This window comes from Ursus americanus, chromosome 7 (genome assembly GCF_024610735.1).
Source record: "Ursus americanus isolate L20-20 chromosome 7, mUrsAme1.1.p, whole genome shotgun sequence".
Lineage (NCBI taxonomy): Eukaryota > Metazoa > Chordata > Mammalia > Carnivora > Ursidae > Ursus > Ursus americanus.
This window is the reverse complement of record NC_142133.1, coordinates 30,523,639-30,537,405: the sequence shown is the minus strand read 5'-3', so window position 1 is coordinate 30,537,405 and position 13,767 is coordinate 30,523,639. Positions and strand designations below refer to the sequence as shown.

The following is a 13,767-nucleotide window of genomic DNA, read 5'->3' as shown; positions in this document are numbered from 1 at the left end:
TCATATGGAGAAAATGATTGTTTAGGAATTCTCTATTTTCTTTATGGTTGCCAAGTACAAACTAAATTTAAAAGCAGTACTGTTTCATCAGTTTTCCTTTTTGTTACGTGGCATTCTTCTGTCTACCAAAAGTTAATAAATAATGTACTGTGACTACTCTAAAGAAGTTTACCATCTATTACAGGAAGGAAGGTGGGCAGGGGATGTGTTACGTGGGTGATGGGTATTTAAGGAGTGGAGGGCGCTTGCTGTGATGAGCACACCTAAAACTAATATTACACCATGTGTTAACTAGTGGAATTTAAATAAAAACTTGGAGAAAATTAATTTTTTAAGAAAATCTTACCATCTAACAAGGCAGAGGGCTGTAAACACCTAACAGTGTAGCATAAGGTAAATGTTAAATAGTGGAACTAGTAATAAGCTGTGGAATATAATGAAGCAAAACCAAAAAAGTGCCAGTACTCTTAAATCCCTGATTTATTGTTGTTTTTTGTTTTGTTTTGTTTGTTTTTACCAAGAATTGGGACTGTGGTTAGAGTTTTTCCTGTGACTATTTATTTTATTTTATTTTTTTGGTAAAGAAAAAGAATTATTTAATGAGTTTTCCATATATTTATCACCTATATTTGGAAGTCACATTTTGCTTTTTTTGCTAAAATACTTATTTTTTTAAAAGATTTATTGAGAGAGAGAAGGGCAGGGCAGGAGGAGCGGCAGAGGGAGAGAATCTAAAGCAGACTCCCCACTGTGCATGGAGCTGGATGCAGGGCTTGATCTCACAACCCCAAGATCATGACCTGAGCCCAAATCAAGAGTTGGATGCCTAACCTACTGAGCCACCCTGTTGCCCCATAAAATATTTTATAATAAATGTGAGGCATTATGATATTTCACCCCTGAATAATTCAGTTATATATTTCTAAAAACTGATAACTTTCTTATATATTCATGCTACCATATCACACCTAACAATTCCTTAATATCATCTAATATTTATTCCCATTTAAAATTTATCAATCGTCCCAAAATGTCTTTTTTCAATAACCTGTTTGAACAAAGGTTTCTACGTGGTTTATGTACTGCACTGCATTTAGTTATTGTGTGTCTTAAGTTTTTTATAAACTTTAAATCTCCTCCTCCCAGTTATTTTTAATGTCAAGAATGTGCCTAGTCTTTTGCAACTTAGTATTTTCACTACTATACCCCTAGTGAGGACTTCTGTTACCTTGACCTATTACATTCTCCCTGTTAAGTCTCTGTTTGCCACTCCCTGCCCTAGTTGCTTTCATGGGTTGCCCAGGAGTTTAGCTCTGTTTTTATTCATCCCAAGATAGCAGACAGTGTTTGATTTGGGTTAACCCCTTAATTTTATCTGAAAATTTAATTTGGAGAAAGTCTCTGTTTGCCACTCCCTGCCCTAGTTGCTTTCATGGGTTGCCCAGGAGTTTAGCTCTGTTTTTATTCATCCCAAGATAGCAGACAGTGTTTGATTTGGGTTAACCCCTTAATTTTATCTGAAAATTTAATTTGGAGAAAGAAGGATAACACAGTAATATAGGCTGATTCTAAAAAGCTAATAAGTAATAGTACCATTGCTTGGATAGAATGAAACATTAACATCTAATTATGCTATTGGCTAATGCCCCAGCCATCATTCATTCATTCATTCATTCAGGAAGTTAAATTGTGTTAGGTAACTGAGATACGTCTTCACTGTTGTCTCTCAAATAGTAAAATATCTAATAAGAAAAGTATATCGATAATTACAACAGAAGGTAGAGTATGTAAAGAACCATAAGTAAGGAATCAATTTCATGCTGTTAGAGCTAATTTTAATGCTTTGGAAGAGCCTGTTACCAGCTGAGGAGGGAGAGCTGGAAAATTTTATGGATGAGGCATGCATGTAAGTTTTGCTTTTAAAGATAGGCATGGTTAGGGCAAATGAAGTTGAGGTGAAGAGATGCTTTGAGGTAACAACACGTAGGAAGGAATCATAAAGGAGGAAGATTAGTGTCAGGGTTTTGAAGTCAGGTAGACCTAAGTTCATGATTGTCCCAGATTAGCCATTGAAGCACCTTGGGCAAATTAATCTTCTTAAGCCTCAGTTTCTTTCTTTCAATGGGGAGAATAATAGAGCCTTATAAGGTTGTAGTGAGGATTAACGAGATACTATTTATGTGGACTGCTTTTCTTGCGTCATATGTCTGACTATAGCAAGTTTCCAGTAAATGTTGACTGCTAATGCTTTTGCTGTTGTTAATAATAACAAAGATGAGTTATTCCATTTAGCTAATGTATTAGGGTATGTGAACTGAGGAATGGGAGATATGTTGGAAAGACAGTGAAGAGTTTTCGCTACCAGTGGAAAGCCAACCAGTTTAAGTCAGGCTTATGGAGGTATGACTTATATTCAGTAAACTTTACCCTTTCTAAATACATAGTGTGATAACTTTAACATGTGTGGTAGTAGAACTACCACAATCAAGATATAGAACAGTTCTGTCGCTGTTAAACATTCTCTTGAGCACTTTTGCAGTCAGTTCTCTCTCCCCACATCCCAAACCTCGACAACCACTGATCTGATCTTCTCCTGTGTAGTCTTGCCTTTTCCAGAATGTCCTTTAAATGGAATTATACAGAATGTAGCTTTTTTTTTTTTTTAAAGATTTTATTTATTTATTTGACAGAGAGACAGCCAGCGAGAGAGGGAACACAAGCAGGGGGGGGTGGGAGAGGGAGAAGCAGGCTCCCAGCGGAGAAGCCTGATGTAGGGCTCGATCCCAGAACGCCAGGATCATGCCCTGAGCCGAAGGCAGATGCTTAACGACTGAGCCACCCAGGTGCCCCCAGAATGTAGCATCTTGTCCCAGGCTCCTTTCATTTAGTATAATGCTTTTGAAACTCATAGTGTGTGTTAGTAGTTTGTTCCGTTTTATTATAGAGTAGTATCCATTCTGTGGATGTATCACTATTTGTTTATTCATCCATTTATCAGTGGGGAGACCTTTGGGTGTCTCCAGTCTTTGGCTATTATCAACAGTGCTGCTATGAACATTCACGTGCACATCTATATGTGGGCACATGTTCCATTTCTTTTGTGTAAATACCTTGGAATAGGTTGATGGTTGTATAGAAATGTAAAACTTTATGATATCTTTATAAAAAATGGCCAGATTTTTTTCTGAAGTGAGTATACCGTTTTTTACCTACTTGTGATATATGAGAGTTCTAGGGGCTCTTCATCCTCACCAGCACTTTCTGTTGTATGTCTGTTTGTTTTTTAATGTTAGTACTCTAGTAGGTCTGTATGGAGTGATATCTCATTGCGGTTTTAGTTTACATAATAACTTATATGTTGAGTATCTTTTCATGTATTAGTTTCCACCCACGTCTTTTCTTTGGTAGCTTGTTCAGACTTTGCTAATTTTTAAAAATTGAGTTATTGGGTTGTAAGAGTTCTTTGTATATTCTACATGCAAGTACTTTATCAAATATGTGTTTCGTAAGTATTTTCTCCCAGTCTGTCACTTACCTTTTCAGCAGTTTTATATTTTGATGAATTCCAGTTTATCATTTTTTTAATTGTTCATGCTTCTTGTGTCCTAAGAAATTTTTGTATATCCAGGTTAAAGATAATTCCCAGTGTTTTCTTCTGAAAGGTTTATTGTTTCAGTTTTTATATGTATATCTGTGATCCATTTCTAGTTGATTTTTGTATTGTATATAGTGCAAAGTATGAGTCAGTGTTCTTTTTACTGGATAGTTCCAGCACCTTTTGTTGAAAAGACTGTCCCTTCTTCATTGGCAGCTTTGTTGAAAATCAATTGTCTGTTTTCCTGTAGGTCTATTTTCGGACTCTCTATTCTGTTCCATTGATCTGTAAGTCTGTCTTACACCCGTACCATGTCTTAATGTCTTAACTACTGTAGCATTATTATAAGTCTTGGAATCAGGTAATGTAAGTCCTTGAATGTGAAGCCTTCTCAGTGTTCCCACCCCTCCTCCAGTGGTAACCAACCTCTGCATTGATTGGTTTTTGATCCTGGGCTTAAAGGTATTTTTTGTTTCTGTTCCTCACCGCCCTGGGGATGACAGAATTTGGTGCCCTTTTCCCATGGCTTTAGGCTTTTGCTCTGTATGAGAGGAGGGTGCAGGGAAGTAGGCAACACTTGTTGCTTTTCTCTAGTGGCGGCCACTTGCCTCCTGCTTATCTGTGAGAGTGATTCTGTGGTATCCAGTTCTGACCCCAGTGTTGCTTGTGAGTACCTTTTGGAGACCATGGAGAAGAACTTGTGAGTGAGTGCAAACTCCCCTTGTGGCCAGCATTCTCATTTATTGTAAACATATACTAGTCTATATTTGGCCCTTGGGAATTTGTTAAAATGTTAGTTGTTTTCTTCCTGTTTGTTTCTGTGGTGGTCACCTCTTCTTCCTATACTCTGCCAAAGTGAGACAGTTCCTGTGTCCCATCTCTCTTCAGTGGGGCTTGGAATTAGTTCCTTTGGTTCTTGGGACCTCTGTTCTCTGATGGGTTCAAGAAAAGTTACGATTTTGTAAATTATTACAGTTTTTTTCTTGTGGTGAGGGTAAGAGAATATTCTCTTACAGCTTTCTGTATTTTAAACAGAGTTAGAACCCAGAAGTTTTCAACTAACAAATCACATGATTAGAATTGCACTTTATTAGGATTTATCAGTTAGTAGGTAGAATGGATTTGAGGTGATATGGCATGTCCTCTGTTTGGAATACTTAATTTTTTTCATTAGAAGACCCAGCAGCCCAGGTACGCTGCTCGGGAAGCCATCTTTGCTATGGCCTAAATGTCTTCACTTGTGTTCTTGGAGCATGCAGTGTCCACTTTCTGGAATACCAACCAGCTTTTGGGCTGTCAGCTCCCCAGAGCTCTCGGTCTCTGATTCATCTTTGTACACTCCAGCTAGCATAATATCTGACACATTAATTCAGTCATATACATTCACATACGTACATACACACACTCATACACCTATATACCTGTGTACATATATGCACACATATATGTACATGTATACACACATCTAAGAAAATATGTATCGAGAGCTTACTGTGTACCAGGCAGTTTCATTAAATGTTTGTTGACCTTACATCTGGACTCATTAAAACGTGAGTACATTTTTTGGGGGGAGAAGTATTAAAGATCTCACCTAGGGCAGTGTTTGCCAACTGAGACAGTTTTGTCCCCTGAGGACATTCAGAAGTGTTGGGAACAGTTTTGGTTATCACAGTTTGGGAAGTGGGATGATTAGTAGAGATCAAGAATTCTGCTGAACATCCTGTAATCCACAGGATAGCCCTCACAACAAAGAATGAGATAGGCCAAAATGTCAGTACTGTAGAGATTGAGAAACTCTGACCTAGAGCACCAATGTGCAAAATAATCTGAAAGTACATTTGATGGCACTTGGTCACCGATTCAATACAAGGAACCAAGGAGAAGGAGGAATAAAAACTGAGTTGGAGATTTCCAGTCTGTGTAAGCAGGAGGATGGTAATACCAGCAATAGTAATGGAAACAGGAAGGAGGAGCAGGTTTGAGGAAGTTCATGGTAAACTCAGTTATGGTATGGAACATTTAGGAGATGTGTGACTTAAATTTAACAAAGTGGTTCAGGACTAGAGATATATTAGAAGTTGTTAGATCGAATGAGATAAGAGAGAAAGAAGGGATGATAGGGGGATTAAGACTGAAGAAGCTTTGCACTTAGAAGACAGGATACAGAAGAAGAGGAAGGTTAGGAAGGGAGGAATCAGGAGAGCACTGCATTACATGAGGATCGAGGACCGTGTTTTAAGTGTGAAGGTGTGTAAACATTGTAGAGGAATAAAGGAGAACTAGGAAAGTTACTAAATTTGGAAGTTAGGATGTCTTTAGTGATTTTTGCAGAAAGAAATTTCAGAAGATTGTTATTAGTGGAGGAAGGTGGTGTGGGTAGTGGCAAGAACCTAATTTTAAGGGTTGAGAATAAAGCCCACTATCAAGTTTTAGTGACTGAAGAAATATGATGGTGAAGGTAAGAAAATATAGTATCTTTAGGGAAGGCAGGGGTGAAGGAAGGTTCTGAGGGTGTGCTAGTTACCTAGAGCTGCCGTAACAAATTACCAAAGACTGAGTGGCTTTAAAATCACAGACATGTGTTCTCTCGTAATTCTGGAGGCAGAAGTCCTAAATCAGAGTGTTGTCAGCCATGCTCCCTTTGAAGGCTCTAGCAAAGAGTCTTTCCCTGCTTTTTCCTAGCTTCTGGTGCTTGCTGTCAATTGCTGGCATTCTTGGGCTTGTAGATGTGTCATTCCGATTTCTGCCTCTGTCTTCATTTGGCCATTTTCCTTTTGTGTCTCTATGTCTAAATTTCCTTCTCCTTTCTCTCCTTTCTTTTATAGAGACACCAGTCAGTGGATTTAGGGCCCACTCTAATCTGGTATGACCTTACAAGGTTCTAAGTGAACATGATTTTTTTTGAGGGGGGGTACTGTTCATCCCAGTACAGGGTGGTATTTAAGATATGGGGATGTTACCCACAATGAGGTAACTACTTCATACCGACTCGGATGTCTAAATAAAAAAGGCAGACAATAACAAGCGTTGGTAGAGGATATGGAGAAATTGGAACCCTCATACACTGCTGAGTAGGACTGTAAAATGATATTGCTACTTTGGAAAAAATTTTGGCATTTTCTCAAAAGATTGAAGTTACCATATGACCCAGTAATTCCACTTTTAGGTGTACACCCAAAAGAATTGAAAATATTTGTCCACACAAAAGCCAGTACATGAATGTTCACAGAGTTATTATTCATAATAGCCAAAAAGTAGAAAGAACCCAAATGTCCATCAGTTGATGATTGGATACATTATGGTATATTTGTACAATAGAATATCACGCAGCCCTAAAAAGGATGAAGTACCGATATATGTTAACAACATGGATGAGTCTTGAAAGCATTCTGCTAAGTGAAAGAAGCCAGTCACAAAAAGCCACATATTGTATGGTAACCTTTATGGAGATTAGTGGTTGCCAGGAGCTGAGGGGAGGGGGGCACGGGTAGTGACTGCTAACAGTAATGGGTTTCTTTTGGGGTGATGAAAATGTTCAGAAGTTAATGGTGATGGTTGTATAACTATGAGTTTATTAAAAACCAGTTAATTGAACACTTTAAAAGGGTGAATTTTATGGTGTGCGAATCATATCTTAAAGCTGTTATTAACAAAAAAGATAAGGGGATATTTTATATATTTCTAGGCTGAAGAAGGGTAAAACCTTAGGTGGTCACAGCTTTGCTTATTTTGGTCCCAGTCACATGGTGACTTCTGCATGTTTCTGCTAAGAGCAGCATATTGGAACTCATCATTTTAATGAACTATACAAGATTAGTACATTAAATTATTTAATGTCAGATTGTCTTATAAATAAAATTATTTAATGCCAGATTTGTCTTATAAATAAAAATAGTATATAATTTGTGAATGATAAAATGTGGGCCAGAGATGGTTATCTGAGTGACACCGGTATATTGTTCCAAATATAAGGATACTTAAAATGAATTTACCTAAGTTTAAATTTTCAGTATAGGTCATTGCTGAAAAAGGCTTTCTTTACCATAGTTAGGATAAATATGACTACTACATTGGCATACCTACAAAAGAAAAAAAATTTTAATTCTACCGTGGTCCTATTGACTTGATATGATCATGTTGACACATTCTGAAAATCATGTTTAAAAAATAATATTAATTTGGAGGGCCTACTTTAAAGATTCATCGTTGTATATGGAGCCAGATTGGTAGCTAACATTTTTTGTGTACTTACTTTGTATCAAGCACTGTTTTGTGTTCTTGTGAGCCATCTTTTTAAGTCCTCACAGCAGGCCCTTTGAGATACAGAGAAATGACGTAACTTGCCCAATGTCACATAGCTAAGAATCTGAAGGGCTGGGATTTGAACCCAGTCTGTCTTAAGGGAAGCAGCCTGTGTTCTTAGCCACTAAATTCTGCTGGATTTCTCAAAGTAGATTAGGATATTTAATGAAAAGGTCTTGAGATTTGCATGAGTAACACAGATCATAGTTGAAATGTAAGCTCCAACTCTATCAGAGTTAGGCATGTAAGGGCCAAAAACATATGTCTAAGGGAACAGTGGGGACAATAAACAATCTAGACATGAACATAATTCTTACTATTTTTCCCTGCCAGTATGAGGTGAAAGCTCCCGTTCCTTCTGCCTGTTTCAGGAATATTTGTAAGCAAATGGCAAAAATGCATGAAGCTATATTTGATCTTCTTCCAGAAGAACAAACACAAGTGAGTAGTAATTCCTAACACTTTTTCATAATAATTTTTTATTACATTATGTTAGTCACCATACAGTACATCCCTAGTTTTTGATGTAAATTCCATGATTCATTACTTGCATATAACACCCAGTGCACCATGCAATACGTGCCCTCCTTACTACCCATCACCGGTCTATCCCATTCCCCCACTCCCCTCCCCTCTGAAGCCCTCAGTTTGTTTCTCAGAGTCCATAGTCTCTCATGCTTCATTCCCCCTTCTGTTTACCCCCCCTTTCTTCTTTCCTTTCTTCTCCTGCCGATCTTCCTAACACTACTTTTTTATCTATAACATCTGCATGCAGAATTGGAGTGGTGTTTTTTTTTTTTTTAAGATTTTATTTATTTGACGGAGACAGCTAGAGAGGGAACACAAGCAGGGGGAGTGGGAGAGGGAGAAGCAGGCTCCCAGTGGAGCAGGGAGCCCAATGTGGGGCTCGATCCCAGAACCCTGGGATCACGCCCTGAGCCAAAGGCAGACACTTAACGACTGAGCCACCCAGGTGCCCCAGAATTGGAGTGTTTTTACATACTTTTGGTACAGTTAAGCCTAGTTCATATTCCAGTAGAATTATTTTTTTTAGCTGTTATATTGACCTGTGGAACATGAATAAAAATTTCAGATTTCGAAGTGCCCCTAGCTCCAACAGGCCTCTGCTATATGTCCGCAGTTGTAAAAACCATATTTTTCATTTGTCCATTGAGTATCAGAGATGCCAGATTCTGCTTACATCATTCATTACATTATCAGTTTGAAAACCAGAGTTGGCATTTATCAGCAGTAAAATATGTTGCTCATATTATAATCCAAATGGGATAGTGGAGGATTTAGTGATGGAATTAATGAGGTGACACATAAAGTAACTCAGTCAATATACTTCATTAATATTCGTTAGGTCAGCATAAGTGATTGGTAATAGGCATAAACCAGGAAAATAGCAAAGTGGGTAGTCTTTGGCGCCTTTCATCTATGAAGTATCCACCCTTTGTCCTGACCGTCTTCCCCTACATGAGTGTTATCACAGAGTTTTCACTGTTCACCGACATTCCTACCCCGCCCCCCACTTGCTTGGTTCCCCTCTCCTGGTGCTTTAAAGAAAGATCCCAGTGTTTCTTTTTTTCCAATCTTCTTTACCTGCCTTAGGTTGTTGCGTCTATACCAAGTTATCTCATTCAAGCCTAGTTGTAGAATGATACAGTGTTAGAATACAAGCCTAGTTTATGACTGATGAATTTTCACTGGGATTTCTGCTATTCGGACTAGTTTGTTATTTGGGTTTGCCTCTAATTGGTTGAGTACATGGAAGTGGTATTTGGGAGCAAAAGGTAGCTTTCTTAGTGTCTCTTGCCTACTCCTCCTGCTGGTCTCCTTTCCCATACCACCTCAGGCTTCCATCCTACAGTAGCTATTACTGTTTTTCTTCATGCTTCCCTAAGTTTTCATTAGTCATTCCGAACTCATGATTAAATATCATCCGACTCCTTTGAGGCTCACTGAGAATTGAGAAGGAACTATAGGATATGGAGCACCCACTGGGTCTCTTTTTTCTTCCTAGTCAAGCCATCCTTATTGCAAGTGTAAGATCTCCCACCTCTGACATTCTGACCTTGTGGATTTGTCATCGGAGTTCTAATTATGGCCAGGTCTGGGAGCTGTTCCTACCGGTAGTCCATGTGTTTTTATCTGCATCATAATTTAAAGGGAACTCTTGTCAAAGCTGGGCAAGAATGAGATTTTATGTCAGTATTGTCACTTGAATACTTAGTAGTTCCACAAAACTTCCATAGATGACTTTATATATATTTTTCCCCATAGAAAATACATGTTACTCCACAAAATTGTTTTCAAAGATTAAATATATATAGTTTCAGGTCAGGTATTTCCCACAGAAGTTTTGGGCCATTGCATCAAACAGCTGCATGCAGGAGCAATCAGATACTTGCTATTAGTTTAGCAGTTTAGAAGGATCAAAGTATCTTTGCCTGTCTTTGCCATCGTGACTTTTTTTTTTTCCTATCAAGTTCATATTTAATATATTGCAGAATTTCCCATTTCTTTTTGCCGGTCATGGTCGAGCCCCTTTATATATCCCAGAGGACTTCTATGGGGCAGAAAGCCAGTTATAAGTCATATCACTAAAGGGAAAAAGAGCTTTTATCCAAAAATGTAGAAAAATTATACTAAAATAGCAACTAAATACCTCAGAGGAGTTTATTAAAAGTATATGCCAAAGCAAATATGTTTTAAAAATACTTTCTCCAAATAATACTGATTTGATACTGATAACTCAGATGCTTGTGTCTTCTATTTCAGTAGAGCTTTAAGAAACCATTTTCTTTCTTTTCCAGATGTTATTTTTAAGAATTAATGCAAGTTATAAACTCCACTTGAAAAAGCAGTTATCTCATTTAAATGTGATAAATGATGGAGGACCTCAAAATGGGTATGTTTTCAACATATTTTTACAATGTGCTTGCATACTGGATTGCTTGATTGGTTTTTATTCATTATGCTGTCCTTTTCCACTATAATCATATCGGACCCCCACAGTGGTAAAATCAGCAACTTTTTGCCTTTTTTCCCTGTGGAAAGGATATCTGTATCTGCCTGTCATCTGTCTACATTAAAGTGTTTTATAAATGGTCAATTACTTAACTTACAAGTCTGTATGGAGGCAGCGTGGGTCAGTAGCACCTCATGTTACCCAGTAGTCTCTCTCTGTGCAGACAGGACTCAAAGTCCTACTTTGTAGCTGTGGACCATGAGAATTAACTTCCACCTTATTTATAAAATGAGAAGGATAAAATTTGCTTTAACTCTTTCATAGGGTCACAAAAAATAAAGTGTAAGTGTATATGTCCGTTTTATTGTAAGCTGTTGAACAAATTATATGTATTATTGGTGAAATAGTGTAATTATATAAGAGAAAACAATTTAGAATCAGAAAACTTGGGTTAAGTTCTGCTACTTACTAGCTGTGTGACTTTAGGAAAATCGCTTATTCTTTCTGCTTTTATTTTCTTAGATTTGAAAATAGGGATGATGGTAAAAAGTACCGTCACAAGATTTTTGTGAGGAACAACATAGATAAAGTTGTGGGGAAAAGATGATACAAAAATGGAAAAGCACCGATCATGAAGCTACACCTTAATAGGATTTCCTTAGTGTTAGCTGTTCCATGGATTTTTGAGGAATAAAATATTTTATTCCCTGTTAAGTTTCAGGCTTAAATTTCAAACTTACAGGAACAAATGAAAAAATGTATTTTGGTGTCAGAAATTGGCCCTGTCCAATAAAATAAGTACACTGAGTTAATTTTGCAAGAAATATTTGAAAGCTTCAGACTGCTGAATCTGTTGGCCATACTGAATTTTTTGATGCAAAAATCTGCTTCTCTCCCTTGATTATTACCTGGGTCTTCTCTTTCTTTTTTTAAGAGTTGTTATTTTCAAAAATTTCAAAGGCACAGAAAAGTTCAAGGACAGTTTATGAACACCAAATACCTCTCAGAAACGGTTTTTTAAAAACTAAGCCCCACTTCACTCATAACTTTCTACTTTTATTCCCAAAGCTAAATCTGGGTGGGTGGGTGGGTGGGTTGAATGGTTGATTGGTTGGTTTTTCTGACCAATAGTTTTGAAGTATCCAAGCTAACTCATTACCTATTATTTTCTTTGTTAATATAGCTATTTGGGGGTTGTACCACCTTAGAGATCTTCACTGTCACTTTTAAAGACACTAATTCCGTGTAAGTCAGTTCATGCCTCTGAGTGATCCCTTTAAAGATGGAATTCCCTGAAAATTAACCTCTAGACTCTAGCCAAAGACATAGCAAACTACCTGCTTAAATTTTTGTTCCTGAGATGGCTCTAAAAATGTACCTTTTTTTTCCAAGATGAAAATGACATAACATGAAATTAACCATTTTACAGTTAACAATGTAGTAGTATTTCCTGCATTCAGGAACACCAGTTTGTCCAGGTGATAAAATAGGATCAGCACTTAAAAAAAAGACAACAAAAACCCAAGAGAAAATCCTCTACCCATTAAGCCTGAAGTTACTCCCTACCCCTCCTTCTCTCCAAACCCTGTGTTTTTTGATGAGATTTTCTTTTTCTCTAAGACATTTTTAAGATACAGACATATAGAGAATAATATTTGTATTGCTGCTTAGAATTGATCATTAACATTTGTAATTTTCGCTTGAAAAAATGTTAAAAAAAAAACGAGGGGCTCAGTTGGTTAAGCATCTGCCTAAGATTGTGATCCCAGGGTGCTGGGATCGAGTTCCGCATCAGGCTCCCTGTTCAGCAGGGAGTCTGCTTCTCCCACTCCCTCTGCCCCTCTCCCATGCTCATGCTCTCTCTAATAAATAAAATCTTAAAAAAAAAAAAAGAAAGAAAACAGCATTCCAAATGAAACTGAAGTATCCCTTGACCCCATCTCCTGTCCCATTCTCTTTTCCCCAACCCATAGTCAGTATTTTTAGTAAATTTGGCTTGTATTCTTTAAGTCCTTCATATTATCTCTGCATCTTAAAAAAAGTAGGTAGTTATAAACTTAATTTACTTGTATATTTTACATATGCTGCTTTTTTCTACTCAGCATTGTTAACTGGTTTATTTGATATGTAGGAATTGCCCATTTTTTGACTGCTTTTTATTCTCCCACATGAATCAACCATATTTAATATAGCCATTTCTCCAAATGATAGACTTGTAGGTCCTTACTTTTTTCCATCACAACTATGCCACAGTGAAGATCTATATACATGTCTAATGGTGTGACCATTTCTTTGGGGTATATATATATATATACAAGTTGATCAGAGCATATGTACATTTTTCACTCTACTAGGTATTGCCAGAATATTCTCCAAAGTGGCTGTACCATGTTGTCAACATTTGCTGTTAGATTTTTAAATGGTTGCCAGTGGTATCTTGTTTTGATTTGCATTTCCTGTTTGTCATCTTTTCATATATTTATCAGTCATTCAGGTATTCTCATCTGACTTTTCCTGTTCACTTTCTTGGCCCATCTTTCTCTTGGGTATTATTTTTCTTGTTGATTTTAGATTTTTGCATATGCCCTAGTCAAACTAATCCTTTATTGTTTATATATCTGCTTTTATGTCAAACAATTTTCAACTTTGATATAACTCTGGAAATATTTTTAAGTGGAGATTTATGCTAATTTTATGCTTAGTTTTTAATATGAGGACCTTGCCTTAGAAAGGCTTTGTTCTTTTTTGAGCTGTTGCTATCAGTTTCAGTGTACTTAACTGACCATATAACGTATCACAAGTGTAATTTCAAATCTTTTTAAAGTACCCGAATTAGGTGAATTTTAAATGAAAAATATGGTCCTTATTAAATTCTGCCATGTAATAAAAGGTGAAG

The 13,767-nt window shown here is 37.1% G+C and overlaps 1 protein-coding gene across 8 annotated transcripts in view; it reads left to right on the top strand.

The window, feature by feature from the left end:
- The window catches only part of VPS54 (VPS54 subunit of GARP complex), a 140,712-nt gene that overhangs the window by 68,792 nt on the left and 58,153 nt on the right, over positions 1-13,767 (top strand). For all 8 annotated transcript variants that reach the window (XM_087863440.1, XM_087863441.1, XM_087863439.1 and 5 more), the window contains exons 21-22: positions 8,231-8,338; positions 10,717-10,811. In XM_087863440.1, the coding sequence (XP_087719566.1) occupies positions 8,231-8,338; positions 10,717-10,811 (203 nt within the window). The remainder of the gene's footprint in view (positions 1-8,230; positions 8,339-10,716; positions 10,812-13,767) is intronic.